Here is a 17,999-nt window from a genome sequence, read left to right on the forward strand (position 1 = left end):
TCTTAGAAAAAATCGCAAAAAATGGTAGATAACACTGTTAACGATGCACACAACCCCAAAATTCGAGGGGATCAACCTTATTTCGAGGACTCAATCAGTGACACCCGCAATGAGAAGAATGACGCCACGCCGGTGCATGACAGACGGTAGCCTCGACAAGTTCGAGAGAGAACTCCTGATGATGCTGACGAGGAGCAAGTAGCGGATGCTGTGAGGATGCTGCAAGAGCAACAGACAGTCATTCTAGGCCATCTCACGCGGCAGAATCAGGTTATGACGGAACTGAAGCATGCGCTATCAGGTGCTTCGAATAATGCGAACAGGCATGATCCGATTCCTCCCGTTTTTCATGCAGACCAAAAAATATAGAGAATCGATAACAACACTCCCAGGGGTGAAGTTGGCTCCGATGGAGCTGGGGGGGGGGAGCAGATCAGGTCTTAATAATGAGAAAAGTTCATTTAAAGATGAGCTTTTACAGTTCATGAGGGAAGTGAACGCCCGCATGGATCAGATCCTAGGCGCACCACCAGTATTGAAAGGCCCGAACTTGAAGAAGTATGTTCAATTATCGTACAAACCAAGTGCGGCACCCGTACTAATCCCGAAGCGTTTCAAAATGCTTGAAGTTCCAAAGTATGATGGAACTTCAGATCCACAGGAACATATTACCACCTACACAACGGTGGTAAAAGGAAATGATCTAGCTCCTCATGAAATTGAATTTGTGTTGCTAAATAAATTCGGCGAAACACTCACGAGGGGAGCCCTAATGTGGTATTTGTTAATGCCCGAGTATTCAATAGATTCCTTTGAGATAATCGTGAATTCTTTCATTAAAGCTTACGCCAGGGCCAGAAAGGTGCATGCCCGGCATGCCGACATATTCAGAATCGCACAAGAAGAATCAGAATTATTATGAGAGTTTGTTACACGATTCTAGAAAGAAAGAATGTTGCTCCCGACCGTCCCGTATGAATGGACAATTGAAGCATTCACCAAAGGATTGAATCCGAGAAATTCAGACGCTTCTTGGAAGATGAAGGAGAGCCTGCTTGAATTTCAAGCAACAACCTGTGCAGATGTGCACAATCAGTATGAGTCGAAGATAAGGATCGAAGATGACCAGGTCGGTTCTACATCATCGACTAAAGGAAGAGAGAAGAACAGAAAAAACCAAAGGATAACTACAACGCAGATATGCGGACTTCGAGGGGTTGGTTTTTACCCTATGAGCGTACCGAAGGCTGTGGTAGAAACTTCCGAGCAGCAAACAAGTTCACCATTGACGGAGGGGCTGATCGTGGTCGAAGCAATAGATCACTTCAAGATAAAAAAATGTTAGGGTCTCGAGATCTTTCTTACCCTAGGTTATCAGAATATAACTTTAACATCAGTATAGTGGAACTGGTGTTAGCCATGAGGAACATTAAAGAAGCACGATTCCCGAGACCTATGAGGTCCGATTCCAGCCAAAGGGATCTAAATTTATGGTGCGAATACCACGGGACGAACGGTCACCGGACAGGGGACTGCTGACATCTTCGGGAAGAGGTAGCAATGCTATTGAAGAATGGTCATCTACGAGAATTCTTGAGTGATCGAGCTAAGAACAATTATGGTCGCAATAGAGACAACACGGAATCCTTGAAAGTAGGAGAAGAAACCCCAAGCCAAATGATCAACATGATCTTTGGGGGAAACGAGAATAGCGGGGTCACCTTTTCGGCGGCAAAGAAGACTAAAGTATCGATAACTCACAGCAAAAGACTCCGGGAGGACGATATCACTTTCATGGAGGAAGACACAGACAGATTGCTGTTACCATACAATAACGCACTGGTAATCTCTTTAAATGTATTAGATTTTAAAATTAAGCGTGTTCTAGTGGATCTAGGAAGTTCAGCTAATATTATATAATGGAGTGTATTGGAACAAGCTAAACTCATCGGAAGCATTATTCCGACGATAAAACTCTTCGCTAGATTCAACCTTGCGAGCGTGATGACCCGGAGAGAGATCTTGCACCTCATGAATGCTGAAAGAGTAATGAAAACAATTCTCTTCGAAGTAGTGGATGTTGATATGTGATACAACATCATCTTAGGAAGGCTATGGTTACACAATATGAAAGTTGTACCTTTGACATATCACCAATTGCTGGAGTTTGCGACGCCCGAAGAAATCAAACAGATAAGAGGTGACCAACCGTCAATGAGGAAGATAAATGCAATCTGAGTTTCAAATAGCAAAGGGAAGGAGTGCACGACATAGCAATTACAGGAACCGACACCTACTCCTGAGTTAGAAGAGGTTATTCCAGGGGCAGAATCGTCAGAACAATATCAGGTGCCGAGATATTTCCAAGTTCCAAAATAAACAGACGCAACAAAATCCACCGCAGAGGAACTAGAGCAAGTGGCATTGTTTGAAGAATTCTTAGAAAGGAAATTTTACTTAGGAATAGGACTGCATCCCGAGCTCCGGTCCGGTTTTATTGATTTCCTTAAAATTAATGTTGATTATTTTGCATGGTCGCATGAGGATTTGATAGGTATTTCGATAGAAATAGCCGTGCACAAGCTGAGTTTGGATCCCAACGTACCACCGGTATGACAGAAGAAGCGCCCTATTGCCGAGGCCAGGAATAAATTCATCAAAGAAGAGGTAACCCGCTTACTTAAAATCGGTTCGGTCAGAGAGGTAAGATATCCATACTGGCTATCCATTGTAGTAGTAGTTCCTAAGAAGAAAAATAATGTAGATGAAAAGTAGGAATTTTGACTACTTATTTGCACTCTTTTACTTTAGCTTTAGCTCAAAAATGCTTAAAGGTATTCCTGAAAACTGATAAAATGTGCTTACTTGCAGGAGCATTGGAAAAAGAGCCAAAATGATGAAATTCAACTCAAGAAGGAGTATTTTTGGACAAGGACTAAAACCAAGCAAAAAGAGCTAAGTGCGGACCGCACAATATTGAGTGCGGCCGCAGACTATGAAGGACCTCTGATAGAATGCCTTTGCAAAGTGCGTACCGCACAATTATTGTGCGGCCGCAGAAGATGAGGTTTAGAGAGACGGAGTCCTGAGTCCATGAAGAAGTGTGGACCGTACTATTATTGTGCGGTCATAGAATTCAAGAGTGCGTCTGCATTCAGAAATGTGCGGATGCAGAAGATAAGGTTCAGAGAGATAGAGTTCTGAGTCCATGAAGAAGTGCAAACCGCACTATTATTGTGTGACTGCAGAATTCAAGAGTGCGGCTGCACTTAGAAATGTACGGTCCCCAGAAGTCCTTCATGTCAAGATCAAATTCAAGAGTGCGGCCGCACTCAGAAATGTGCGGTCTGCAGAATCTGAAGGCGTGCGGCCGCAACCCAGAATTGTGCAGCCGCAGAAGTCCATCCTGTCAAGCCCAACTTCAAAGTGCGGACCGCACACAGAATTGTGCGGCCGCAGAACCTCCGCAGGGGCAATTTTGTCCGATAATTTTAGCTCTGTATAAATAGTTCTTTTTGTCAAATTTAGGTTAAGTTTGAACTCCAGAAAGTAGATAGCCGTTTTTCCTTTACTGCTTTGGGAAATTTTGTATTAGTTTATTATTTTAACATTGGATTTTCATCCCTTTATCATCTATTATGAGTTTAATCTTATCTTCTTCCTTAGTTTCTTCATTTTTGCCTATGAGTAGCTAAATCTCTAGCTAGGGTTGTGACCCAACCCTAGTGTGGGTACCTAATGGGTGTTTGATTTAGGGCTTGTTTAAGGTTGGGTGTATGATATTTAGCCTAGTTCTTGCTTGAATTTAGGAATCAATGGTTGCAAATATTGATTCATGCCTAATTGACTTAGTCTCTACTTGAGAAAGAGAGACTAAGTCTAGGAAAACTTGGCTAACAAGAAATTGGGGTGAACTCAAGAAATTGATAACCCCAATTAAAGGGTTATGTCTAGAAATAGTAAGACCCGACTTGAGCATATATCAACGGTTTTGTGAATTACCCATTAGGACTTGAGAAATCCAAATTGGGCAAAACCACTCTAACTACCGAGAGGTATCGAGTGGGTAATCGCGTGTTGATTTTTATATTACACCCCGACCAATGGAACATGCCCTAAAGCCCACAACCCATTAGATAACCACCTAGGTGGAAGTCACGATCCTTGATCTTTTATAAACTTGAAAAACAACAATACCAAAAATATCGTTCTATAGCTTTACATTTACAAACAATAGCATAAAATTTAGAAGTAGAAAGAAACAACCAAGTATGTGGAAGTGCAATTTAGGCACGTCATACACCTAGTCTAAGTATATACCTAATCCAATATAAGCTCTCTGAGGAATCGACCCCGACTCAAAGTTGGATAATTATAATTGAATCGACCGCTTCACAATCCTAATCAGTAGTGTGAATTTGGGCGACATCAATTTTTGGCTCCATTGCCGGGGAGATAAAAACGGATTTAGCTATATATTTGGTTTTGTGTATGACTTGTCTTATTTTCCTTCCGATTTACTAACCTTTTTGTGAGTCGATTGTAGGTACAAAAATGGCTCTCAACAATGATCCTCTCGGAAACTTGTCTTTGGGGGAGGAATTGGACGATGACCAAGGTGAGGAGGTTCCTCTTGAACCTCAAGAAAATAGGTGAGGCCGACCGCCTCATGACAATATTTTCGTCCTTCCCCCACCTACACCAAGAGCGGCTCCACACCAGGTGTTTCCAAACAAAGGATACTGTGATGACCCAAATTATCATCTTTCAATTTAATAAGTAATTCTATATTCCAAGACCTCAAAAATCACTATTTATCATTTCTCGACTTGCGTGCGTAGTCCGTAAAATTTTCCGGAAAGTTTTCATGTGAAAAATGGATTAAAATATAAAATAGAGCTTTAAAACATAACTGAGTTGACTTTGGTCAATATTTTTAGCAAACGGACCTGGAGCAATATTTTGACAGTTTCGGTAGCTCCGTATTGTGATTTGGGACTTGGGCGTATGCCCGGAATTTAATTTGGAGGTCCCTAGCTTAAGTTATGACCATTTAACAGTACTAGCAATTTAAAGGTTAAAGACTTCCAAGTTTGACCACGGGGTTGACTTTTTGATATCGGAGCCGGAATCTGATTCTGGAAATCTGAATAGCTCCGTTATGTCATTTAGGACTTGTGTGATAGATTTGATGTCATTCTGGATTCATTTAATATGTTTTGGCATGAGATTTGCAAATGGAAAAGTTTAAAACTCAAAGTTCGAATCGGGGTGTAAATTGTAATTTTAGCATTGTTTGACATGATTTTTGACCCCGAGTAAGTACGTATTATGTTACGGGACTTGTTGGTATATTCGTACAGGGTCCCAAGTACCCCGAGTGTGACTCGAATCGAAATCGGAACAAGAATTGGACTTAAGCAAAATCTAAAATTTTGCCTTCTGTTGTAATCGCACCTGCGAATTTTTGACTGCAGGTGCGAGCTCGCAAAAGCGAGCCTTCCATCACAGAAGCGGCCGGGGTAGGCTGGGCAAAGGTCCGCAGGTGCGGAAACTTGCACGCACCCGCGCGTCCGCAGAAGCGGACTTGGCAATCGCAGAAGCGAAAGGTAGCGCAGGTGCGCATTTTTCCTCCGCAGGTGCGAGGCCTCGCCTGGCAGCCCCATTTCGTAGATGCGAGATTTTTCGCGTAGATGTGAGCTCGCATGTGCGAGTCCAGGCACCGCAGGTGCAGAAATGTCTGGGCAGTGTATATATCGAAGAGTCCGATATTATTTTCACATTTTGGTCGTTTTGAGTTCAGTTAAGGCGGATTTTTGGGCGATTTTCACGGGAAATATTGGGGTAAGTATTTCTTATCCTATATTGATCATATTTCATGACTCCATACTCGTTTATATCATGAATCCGTGAATTTATGGAAGAAAAATCAGATTTTTCTAAAATCTTCCAAAAAATAAAAATTTAAGATTTGAAGGTCCATTTGATATCGAAATTGGATAATTTTTGTATGGTTGAACTCATAGCGGAACGGGTGTTCGAATTTTGTAAGTTTTTCCAGAATTTTAGACGTGGGTCCCACTGTCGAATATTTTAATGAATTTGAGATTTTTATCCGAAAAATTATTAAATTCATATGGAATTAATTCCTATGATTCGTATTGAGTATATTCATTTGTTTATGAATAGATTTGAAGCTTTTGGAGATAAATTTAAAAGGAAAAGCTGTGGTTGAGTAATTGATTGGAATTGCAAAGCGAGGTAAGTATCGTGGTTAATCTTGACTTGAGGGAATAGAATCCTTAAATTATTTATTATGTGAAATGCATATGAACGACATATAGGCGAGGTGACGAGTGCCTATACGTCGTTAAATTAATTATTTGCATAATTATTTAAAAATCCTAAATTTGTTTTAATACATGAATTAATTGTTATAATAATTGTTTTTCTCCTATTCTTTGCCAAATATTAATTCTTAAATTCCTGTAATAATTGCTACATGCTTATTTGAATTATGTGCACTAATTGCTACTTCACATTTAGCATATTAAATATTAAAGTGTCTATTTTCTCCCCGATTTTCAAAATAAATTGTTATTGCCATTGTTTGTTCATAAATAAATTATAATTATTGTGTGCTTATTGGACGTGGTATTTATTGGAGTAATTTTTATTTACATTATGAGCTGTTTAAAGCGTATGTGTATATATATATATATATATATATATATATATATATATATATATATATATATATATATATATATATTGGGGAACGGGTTGCACGCCGCAACGAAAATGAAAGTAAATATATCTATATTGGGGGATCGGATTTCACGCCGCAATAGACTTATTTAAAAGTCAATATTGGGGGATCGGATTGCATGCCGCAATAGACTTATTTAAAAGTCAATATTGGGGGGATTGGATTGCACGCCGCAATAGACTTATTTTATCCAGGATCTACATATTCCTATGTGTCCTCCTGTTTTGCTTTATATTTGGTTGTGCCTTGTGATTCTCTGAGTGCTTCTGTGTGTGTATCTACACCGGTGGGAGACTCTATTATAGTAGATCATGTCTATCGTTCGTGTGTGGTTACTATTGGTGATCTTGAGACTAGTGTGGATCTTCTACTTCTTAATATGGTAGATTTTGATGTCATCTTAGGTATGGATTGGCTGTCCCCTTATCATGCTATATTGGATTGTCATGCCAAGACAGTGACCCTAGTTATGCCGGGGTTACCTCGGTTAGAGTGGAAAGGAACTCCTGGCCATTCTGCCAGCAGGGTTATTTCTTATATGACAACTCGGCGTACGGTAGAGAAAGGGTGTCTAGCCTATTTGGCTGATATTAGCGATCCCAGTGCAGATGTCCCTTCTATGAACTCAGTACCAGTTGTTCGTGAATTTCCAGAAGTATTTCTTGCAAATTTGCCGGGGATGCCACCCGACAGAGATATTGACTTCTGTATTGATTTGGCTCCGGGCACTCAGCCCATTTCTATTCCACCATACCGTATGGCCCCGCCAGAGTTGAAAGAATTGAAAGAGCAGTTACAAGACTTGCTTGATCAGGGATTCATTAGACCCAGTGTCTCGCCCTGGGGTGCACCAGTATTATTTGTAAAGAAGAAAGATTGTTCTATGCCGATGTGTATAGATTATCGGTAGTTGAATAAGGCCACTATCAAAAACAAATATCCGCTGCCAAGAATTGATGACTTATTTGATCAGCTTCAGGGTGCCAAGGTATTTTCAAAGATCGATTTGAGGTCTGGTTACCATCAGTTGAAGATTAGGGCATCTGATGTCCCTAAAACAGTTTTTCGAACTCGGTATGGGCATTACGAATTCCTAGTGATGTCATTTGGGTTGACAAATGCCCCAGCAGCATTTATGGATTTGATGAATCGTGTGTTCAAGTCTTATTTGGATTCTTTTGTGGTTGTATTCATTGATGATATCTTGATTTACTCCAGCAGTCGAGAGGAGCATGAGCAACATCTTCGAAGTGTGTTTCACACCTTGAAGAATATTCAGTTATATGCCAAGTTTTCAAAATATGAGTTTTGGTTAGACTCAGTTGCCTTTTTGGGGCATGTTGTATCGACAGAAGGCATAAAGGTGGATCCTAAGAAGATTGAGGTTGTTCAGAGTTGGCCTAGACCTACTTCTGTTACAGAAATCCGGAGTTTCCTGGGTTTAGCAGGTTATTATCGTCGGTTCGTGTAAGGGTTTTCATCTATAGCAAGCCCATTGACCAGATTGACCCAGAAAGGTGTCCCATTCAGATAGTCAGTGTGAGTTGAGCTTTTAGAAGCTCAAGACCGCTTTGATTACGGCGCCAGTGTTGGTATTACCCACAGGTTCGGGATTGTATACGGTATATTATGACGCATCTCACATTGGGCTTGGTGCAGTATTAATGCAAGATGGCAAGGTAATTGCATATGCGTCGCGGCATTTGAAAGTTCACGAGAAGAATTATCCTTTTCATGACTTAGAATTGGTAGCCATTATTCATGCGCTGAAGATTTGGAGGCATTACCTCTACGGTGTCTCGTGTGGGGTATTTACTGATCATCGTAGCCTTCAGTTTCTGTTCGAACAAAAGGATCTTTATTTGAGGCAGAGAAGATGGTTGGAGTTGTTGAAAGACTATGATATCACCATTTTGTATCACCCCGGAAAGGCCAATGTGGTGGCCGATACTATGAGTAGAAAGGTTGTGAGTATGGGCAGTCTTGCATATATTCCGGCTGGTGAGAGGCCATTAGCTGCAGATGTTCAGACTTTGGCTAATCTGTTCATGAGGTTAGATATTTCAAAACCCAGTCGGGTTCTAGCTTGCACAGTCGCTCGGTCTTCTTTATATGAGCGCATCAGAGAGAGGCAGTATGATAATCCTCATTTACTTGTCCTTAAGGACACGGTGCGGCATGATGATGCCAAACAGGTTGCTGTGGGGGAAGATGGGGTTCTGCGAATGCAGGGTCGTATTTGTGTGCCTAATGTGGATGGGTTTCGTGAATTAATTCTTGAAGAAGCACACAGTTCCAGGTATTCTATTCATCCAGGTACCACCAACATGTATCAAGATTTGTAGCAACATTATTGGTGGAGGAGAATGAAAAAGGATATAGTTGCATATGTAGCTCGGTGTCTGAATTGTCAGCAATTTAAGTACGAGCATCAGAGACCGGGTGGTTTACTTCAGAAGTTAGAAATCCCTGAGTGAAAGTGGGAGCGTATCACTATGGATTTTGTTGTTAGGCTCCCACGAACTCAGAGAAAATTTGACGCAGTTTGGGTCATTGTGGACAGGTTGACCAAGTCAGCACATTTCATTCCATTGGTAGTTACCTATTCTTCAGAGAGGTTAGCTGAAATTTACATTCGTGAGATTGTCCGCCTTCACGGTGTGCCCGTGTCTATTATTTCAGATCGAGGTACGCAGTTTACCTCACATTTTTGGAGGGCTGTACAACATGAGTTAGGCACGCGAGTGGAGTTGAGTACAACATTTCATCCATAGACAGACGGACAGTCAGAGCGCACTATTCAGATATTGGAAGATATGCTCCGCGCTTGTGTTATAGAATTTGGAGATTCTTGAGATCATTTCTTGCCACTTGCAGAGTTTTCTTATAATAATAGCTACAAGTCGAGCATTCAAATGGATCCATATGAGGAATTATACGGAAGGCGGTGCCGTTCGCCAATTGGCTGGTTTAAACTGGGAGAGGCTCGGTTATTGGGTACCGATTTGGTACAGGATGCCTTGGATAAGGTCAAGATTATTCAGGATTGACTTCGCACAACTCAGTCTAGGCAAAAGAGTTATGCCGACCGTAAAGTTTTTGATATTATATTAATGGTTGGAGAAAGAATATTGCTCCGGGTTTCACCTATGAAAGGTGTAATAAGGTTCGGAAAGAAGGGCAAGTTGAGCCCTAGGTATATCGGACCCTTTGAAATTCTTGAAAGGGTGGGTGAAGTAGCCTACAAGCTTGCATTGCCACCTAGTCTATCAGCGGTTCATCCGGTGTTCCATGTGTCTATGCTCCGAAAATATCATGGTGATCCGTCCCATGTGTTAGATTTCAGTTCAGTCCAATTGGACAAAGATTTGACTTATGAGGAGGAGCCGGTGGCTATTCTAGCCCGGCAGGTCCGACAGTTGAGGTCTAAGAGTTATCCTTCACTTCGGGTGTAATAGAGAGATCAGCCGGTAGAGGCATCTACCTGGGAGTCCGAGTCGGACATGCGGAGTAAATATTCACACCTTTTCTCCAGCTCAGGCACTTTTTCTAACTCCGTTCGAGGACGAACGTTTGTTTTAGAGGTGGAGAATGTGATGACCCAAAATGTCATCTTTAAATTTATTAAGTAATTCTTTGTTCTAAGACCTCGAAAAGAACCATTTATCATTCTTCGACTTGCGTGCGCAGTCCGTAAAATTTTTTGGAAAGTTTTCATGTGAAAAATGGAATAAAATGTGAAATAGAGCTTTAAAACTCAATTGAGTTGACTTTGATCAACATTTTTAGCAAACGAATCCGGATCAGTATTTTGACTGTTCCGGTAGCTTCGTATTGTGATTTGGGACTTGGGCGTATGCCCGGAATTTAATTTGGAGGTCCCTAGCTCAAGTTATGACCATTTAACGGAACTAGCAATTTAAAGGCTAAAGACTTCCAAGTTTGACCACAGGGTTGACTTTTTGATATCGGAGCCGGAATCCGATTCTGGAAATTTGAATAGCTCCGTTATGTCATTTAGGACTTGTGTGCCAAATTTGAAGTCATTCCGGATTCATTTAATATGTTTTGGCATGAGATTTGCAAATGAAAAGTTTAAAACTCAAAGTTCGAACCGGGGTGTGAATTATAATTTCAGCGTTGTTTGATGTGATTTTTGACCCCGAGTAAGTCCGTATTATGTTACGGGACTTGTTGGTATATTCGGATGGGGTCCCAAGTACCCCGAGTGTGACTCGAATCGAAATCGGAATAAGAATTGGACTTATACAAAATCTGAAATTTTGCCTTCTGTTGTAATCGCACCTGCGGATTTTTGACCGCAGGTGCGAGCTCGCAAAAGCGAGCCTTCTATCGCATAAGCGGCCTGGGCAGGCTGGGCAAAGGTCTGCAGGTGCGAAAACTTACAGGCACCTGCGCGTCCGCAGAAGCGGACTTGGAAATCGCAGAAGCGGAAGGCTGCGAGACCTCGCTTGGCAACCCCATTTTGCAGATGCGAGATTTTTCTCGCAGATGCGAGTCCAGGCACCGCAGGTGCGGAAATGCCTGGGCAGTGTATATATCGAAAAGTCCGATATTATTTTCACATTTTGGTCGTTTTGAGCTCGGTTAAGACGGATTTTTGGGCGATTTTCACGGAAAACATTGGGGTAAGTATTTCTTATCCTATATTGATTATATTTCATGATTCTATACTCGTTTATATCATGAATCCGTGAATTTATGGAAGAAAAATCAGATTTTTCTAAAATCTTCTAAAAAATAAAAATTTAAGATTTGAAGGTCCATTTGATATCGGAATTGGATAATTTTTGTATGGTTGAACTCGTAGCAGAACGGATATTCCGATTTTGCAAGTTTTTTTTTGGAATTTGAGATGTGGGTCCCACTGTCGAATATTTTAATGAATTTCGGAATTTTATCCGGAAAATTATTAAATTCATATGGAATTAATTCCTATGATTCGTATTGAGTATATTGAATTGTTTATGAATCGATTTGAAGCTTTTGGAGACAAATTTAAAAGGAAAAGTTGTGGTTGAGTAATTGATTGGAATTGCAAAGCGAGGTAAGTGTCGTGATTAATCTTGACTTGAGGGAATAGAACCCTTAAATTATTTGTTATGTGAAATGCATATGAACGACATATAGGCGAGGTGACGAGTGCCTATACGTCGTCAAATTAATTGTTTGCGTAATTATTTGAAAATCCTTTATTTGTTAATACATAAATTAATTGTTATAATAATTATTTCTCTCCTATTCTTTGCCAAATATTAATTCTTAAATTCCTGTAATAATTGCTGCATGCTTATTTGAATTATGTGCACTAATTGCTACTTGAAATTTAGCATATTAAATATTAAAGTGTCTATTTTCTCCCTGATTTCTAAAATAAATTGTTATTGCCATTGTTTGTTCATAAATAAATTATAATTATTATGTGCCTTAATGCTTAATAGTTTCTCATTGGACGTGGTATTTATTGGAGTAATTTTTATTTACATTATGAGCTGTTTAAAGTTATATATATATATATATAGGGGGAACGGGTTACACGCCGCTACGGAAATGAAAGTAAATATATCTATATTGGGGGATCGGATTACACGCCGTAATAGACTTATTTAAAAGTCAATATTGGGGGATCAGATTGCACGCCACAATAGACTTATTTAAAAGTCAATATTGGGAGATCGGATTGCACGCCACAATAGACTTATTTAAAAGTCAATATTGGGGGATCGGATTGCACGCCGCAATAGACTTATTAAAAAGTCAATATTGGGGGATCGGATTGCACGCCGCAACAGACTTATTTAAAAGTCTACATATACTTGATTAAAACAAATATATGAGAGTATTGAAAATGAATATATATATATATATATATATATATACATACTTGATTGAAATAAATATATGACAGACTTGATTAAAAGGAATATATTGGGAGAGCGGGTTGCACGCTGCAACAGAATTAAATGTGAATATATTGTGAGAATGGGTTGCACGCTGCAACAGAATTGGTTGAAATAATAATGGATTATGATTGCTGAGTTGGCTTCAATTATTATAAATGAGTTACCTGATTTATTTCTATTATTTGTTGTTGTTATTAATATTGCGTACAGGTTAATGTAAGTGAACCGCCTTAGCCTCATCACTACTTCGTCGAGGTTAGGCTCAGCACTTACCAGTACATGGGGTCGGTTGTACAGATACTACACTCTGCACTTCTTGTATAGATTTCGCAGTTGGTCCCAGTGGCGTACCATAAACTTGCTCGGATTTCAGCTACTCAGAGGAGACTTGAGGTATAACTGCACGGCTTTCGCAGTTCTGAAGTCCCCATCTAATTTATTTTAGCTGTGTGCTTTTTTCCTGAAAGCTTTATTTTATTCAGACCTTTATTTGTATTATTCTACAAGCTCGTGCACTTGTGACACCAATTCTGGGATGGTATTTAGACACCGTTATTTTTATGGATTATTCACTATATTTTAAACTTTACTTCCGCATTTGTTCTTTGATTATTAATAAATTTAAAAATTGTTTTAAAAATAGATAATATTATTCTAACGTTGGCTTGCCTAGCAAGTGAAATATTAGGCGCCATCACGGTCCGAAGGTGGGAATTTCGGGTTGTGACGGATACGCAAGTGTCATATTCCCGCCCCGCATTAGGGCGGGAAACTTCCAGATCACCAATGTTATGCTCACATTGCTAGAGCAACGGGGATTCTTCACCGGGGCTCCGAGTCGAAATGCATACAAACACTTGAAGGGGTTTGTGGACACTTGCTGGGGGAATAAATAGACCAACATCTCCGAGGATGCTCTAAGGTTGAGGATATTTCCCCTTTCTCTACGGGGGAAAGCCTTGGATTGGTTAGAAAGATTGCCAAACCATTCTATCCATACATGGGATGAATTGACAGAAAAATTCATTGCCAAGTTCTTTTCTCCTGGGCATATGGCTACTCTTCGAGATGAGATTCTAGTATTCAAGCAAGAACCCAATGAGCCTTTGCACGAGATTTGGGAGAGGTACCGTACTATGGTGAAAGAGTGCTCGAATAATGACATGACTGAGGCTATGATTCAACAAACCTTCTACAGAGGGATCAATACTACCAATCAATGCATGGTCAACCAACTTGCTGGTGGGAATTTCATGACAACACCATATACCGAAGCTTGTGAGATCTTAGATGAAATGGCGGATACTTCATCGGCATGGCAAAGTAGAGCCAATGTTCCTCAAGGTGATCCAAATATGATTCACCTATACAAAGAATTGCATGATCATGGGCAAGCAATTGCCGAGTTGACCACAATAATGAATCAATTAGACAAAGCTCAACTTCAACAAGTTCAAGGTCCTAAGCAAGTAAATGCAATGGAAGGTGTCAACATGATGGTGAACAAGCGAAGGCAAAAGGGTCAACAAGTGCAAAACTGTGTGGAACAATTTGTGCAAGATGATAGTGGGTTTGACCAAGATGAATCATACAATGAGCAAGAGGAAGAAGTGCAATATATGAACAACTACTAAGGGTAAAGAAACAACTCTCAAGGCCCGAATCAACAACAATGACGCTCTCAAGGAAATCAAGGAAATTGGAACAATCAAAACCACCAAGGCAATTGGTGTGGTGGTAACAACAATCAAGGTAATTGGAACAATAACAATAATCAAGGCAATTGGAATAATCAAGGCAACCAAGGAAATTGGGGTGGCAACAATCAAGGATATTGGGGAGGCAACAACCAATGGGGTTGGAATAATAACCAAGGGAATCGGGGGTCGGGCTTTCAAAAGCCCCCGATGTGTCAACAACCAAGCAACCCGCCTCCTTATTCGTCTCATGGTTATATCTCTTCTAATAATGATATGGGACGGATTGAAAATATGTTCAAATAAATGATGGAGAAAAATACCGACTCCGATGCTCAACTAACCTCTCACAACACTTCAATCCGCAATTTGGAGGTTCAATTAGGGAAAATCTCGCAAGCTTTAAACACTCGACCTAAGGGGGTACTACCTAGTGACACGGTGGTGAACCCGAATGTTGGGAACAACATAGGACATGCCATGGCCGTAACCACAAGGAGTGGAAAAGGTGGGGAGGCAACAACCTCAAACCAAAGAAGAATTGTGGATGATGATGTAGTGATTCAATAAGATGAAATTCCAAGCAATGTGGTTCAAGCTAATGATAAAGTGAGAATTGATATTGATGAAAATGTGGAGGAGACTCAAGAAGAAGTGAACCCGTCTAGGGAACACGTGATTGACATACCAGAACCGATAGTGCCAAAAGCCAAGGCACCAATGCCAAGGCCTCCTCCTTCATACCCTCAAAGGCTTTCCAAGCAAAATAGCGAGACCCAATTCAAGAAGTTTATTGACATGATGAAAAGCTTATCCATTAATGTGCCATTGGTTGAGGCGTTGGAACAAATGCCCGACTATGCAAAGCTCATGAAGGATTTGGTGACAAAGAAAAGATCAATGAATTGTGAGACTATTAAGATGACACATCAAGTGGGTGCTACTGTGCACTCAATGGCTCCGAAATTGAAAAATCCCGGCGCTTTCACAATCCCTTGCACTATTGGGAGCGCCGCCTTTGCCAAAGCTCTATGTGATCTAGGGGCGAGTATCAACTTGATCCCCTACTCGGTGCTCAAAACTTTGGGAATTGGGAAATCAAGACCCATATCTATGAGGTTACAAATAGTAGATCGTACTATGAAGAGATCATTGGGTATTATTAATGATGTGTTAGTTCGTGTTTATAAGTTCATCCTCTCGACGGACTTTGTGATTCTTGATTGCGAAGTGGACTATGGGGTACCTATTATCTTGGGTAGACCTTTCCTTGCTATGGGGAAGGCTCTTGTTGATATGGAAGCCGGTGATCTCACCTTCCGGGTGGGCGATGATAAGGTGGTTTTCCATGTATGCAAATCTATGAGGCAACCGAATAGCAATGAAGTTTGTTCATTTGTGGACTTATTGACCGAGGTATTGTTGATGATGCTAGTTCCATGATGAATGTTGATGATACTTTGGAGGCCATATTGCTTAATCATGATGATTATGAGAAGGAAGGCTATGTGGAATGTGTAAATGCATTGTAAGGAATGAGGTCGTACACTTATGAACCTCAAAAATTGTCCTTAGATCTTGTGAACCGGAAGACTCCTCCAACAAAGCTCTTAATCGAGGAGCCTGCCACTTTGGAGTTAAAGCCATTGCCTCCACATCTTAGGTATGAATTCCTTGGACCATGTTCTACTTTACCGGTTATTCTTTCTTCTTGTTTAACTAACGTGCAGGTAGACTCTACTTTGGCGGTGCTACAAAAGAGGAAGAAAGCTATAGGATGGACATTGGCGGACATTCGGGGTATAAGCCCCGCCTTTTGCATGCACAAGATTATTTTGGAGGAGGATGCCAAACCCTCCGTTGAACATCAAAGAAGATTAAATGAAGCAATGCAAGAGGTGGTGAAGAAGGAGATCATAAAATGGTTGGATGTCAGGGTTCTTTACCCCATTTTCGATAGCTCGTGGACCTCTCCGGTGTAGTGTGTCCCAAAGAAAGGGGGCATGACTGTGGTCACAAATGACAAGAACGAGTTGATCCCCACAAGAACGGTGACCGGGTGGAGAGTGTGTATGGACTATCGGAAGCTCAACAAAGTCACTCGGAAAGATCATTTCCCACTCCCATTCCTTGATCAAATTCTTGATAGGTTGGCCGGTCGAGCTTTCTATTATTTCCTTGATGGATATTCCGGCTACAATCAAATTCTTATTGCTTCAGAGGTCCAAGATAAGACTACTTTCACTTGTCCCTATGGTACGTTCGCATTCTCGCGAATTCCATTTGGCTTATGCAAGGCAACATCGACTTTTCAACGGTGTATGATGGCTATCTTTACCGACATGGTGGAGGATTTTCTTGAGGTCTTCATGGATGACTTTTCAGTGGTCAGAAATTCTTTTGATGATTGCTTGAACAACTTGGATAAGGTCTTGGCAAGATGTGAGGAGGCAAACTTGATTTTGAATTGGGAGAAATGTCACTTCATGGTCGAGGAAGGCATTGTCCTCGACCACAAAATTTCAAAGCATGGTATTGAGGTCGTCAAGGCCAAAATAGAGGTGATCTCTAAACTCCCACCCCTACATCCGTGAAGGGAGTGAGGAGCTTCTTGGGTCATACAGGGTTCTATTGCCGATTCATCAAGGATTTTTCCAAAGTGGTGAACCCCTTGTGTAAACTGTTAGAGAAGGATGCCAAGTTCCATTTCAACGAGAACTGTATGAAGGCATTCGAATTGCTCAAGTTCAAATTGACTACTACTCCCATTATCACCGCACCAGATTGGAGCTTGCCTTTCGAGCTCATGTGTGATGCAAGTAATGTGGTGGTTGTAGCAGTTTTGGGGCAACGTATCAACAAAATCTTGTATCCGGTCTATTATGCTAGCAAGACTATGAATGATGCCCAGGTCAACTACATAGTGACCGAAAAAGAGCTACTTGCTATTGTCTTTGCTATGGAGAAGTTCCGCCCGTACTTGATGGGTACAAAGGTGATTGTCCACACCGATCATGCGGTGCTTCGGTACTTAATGAGCAAAAAGGATTCAAAGACAAGGTTAATGCGGTGGGTGCATCTATTGCAAGAGTTTGATCTAGAGATTCGAGACCGCAAGGGTTGTGAAAACCAAGTGGCATACCACTTGTCTCATTTGTAGGAGGAGGGGAGGCCACATGACGGCCTTGAGATAAATGATTCCTTCCCTAACGAGCAACTTCTAGCCATTTCAATGACCGGGATGCCATGGTTCGCCGACTTAGCAAATTATCTTGTGAGTGATATTGTACCGAATGAGTTCTCTTCAAACCAAAGGAAGAATCTCAAACGAGATTGCCTTGACTATTATTGGGATGAGCCGTATCTCTTCCGGATTTGTACCAATGGTGTGATTCGATGATGTGTAGCGGAGAAAGAACAAGTGGAAATTCTTAAGGCTTGCCAATCTTCACCATATGGTGGTCACCACGGTGGAGCTAAAATGGCAACAAAAGTGTTGAGTTGTGGATTTTATTGGCCTACTCTTTACAAGGACGCTAGCAATCTCGTCAAGCATTGTGATGAATGTCAAAGGGCCGGTGGGATTTCTAAGAAAAATGAGATGCCACT

General features: G+C 40.9%; 1 protein-coding gene across 1 annotated transcript; it reads left to right on the forward strand.

Annotated features, from left to right (window-relative positions):
• The first annotated feature begins 1,560 nt into the window (after positions 1–1,560).
• On the forward strand, positions 1,561–15,833 carry LOC138901994 (uncharacterized). Its single transcript, XM_070189798.1, has 2 exons — positions 1,561–1,842; positions 15,030–15,833. The coding sequence occupies exons 1-2, from the start codon at positions 1,561–1,563 to the stop codon at positions 15,831–15,833; spliced, it is 1,086 nt and encodes a 361-aa protein (XP_070045899.1).
• The last annotated feature ends 2,166 nt before the right edge of the window (positions 15,834–17,999 follow it).

Source organism: Nicotiana tomentosiformis, chromosome 11 (genome assembly GCF_000390325.3).
Source record: "Nicotiana tomentosiformis chromosome 11, ASM39032v3, whole genome shotgun sequence".
NCBI lineage: Eukaryota > Viridiplantae > Streptophyta > Magnoliopsida > Solanales > Solanaceae > Nicotiana > Nicotiana tomentosiformis.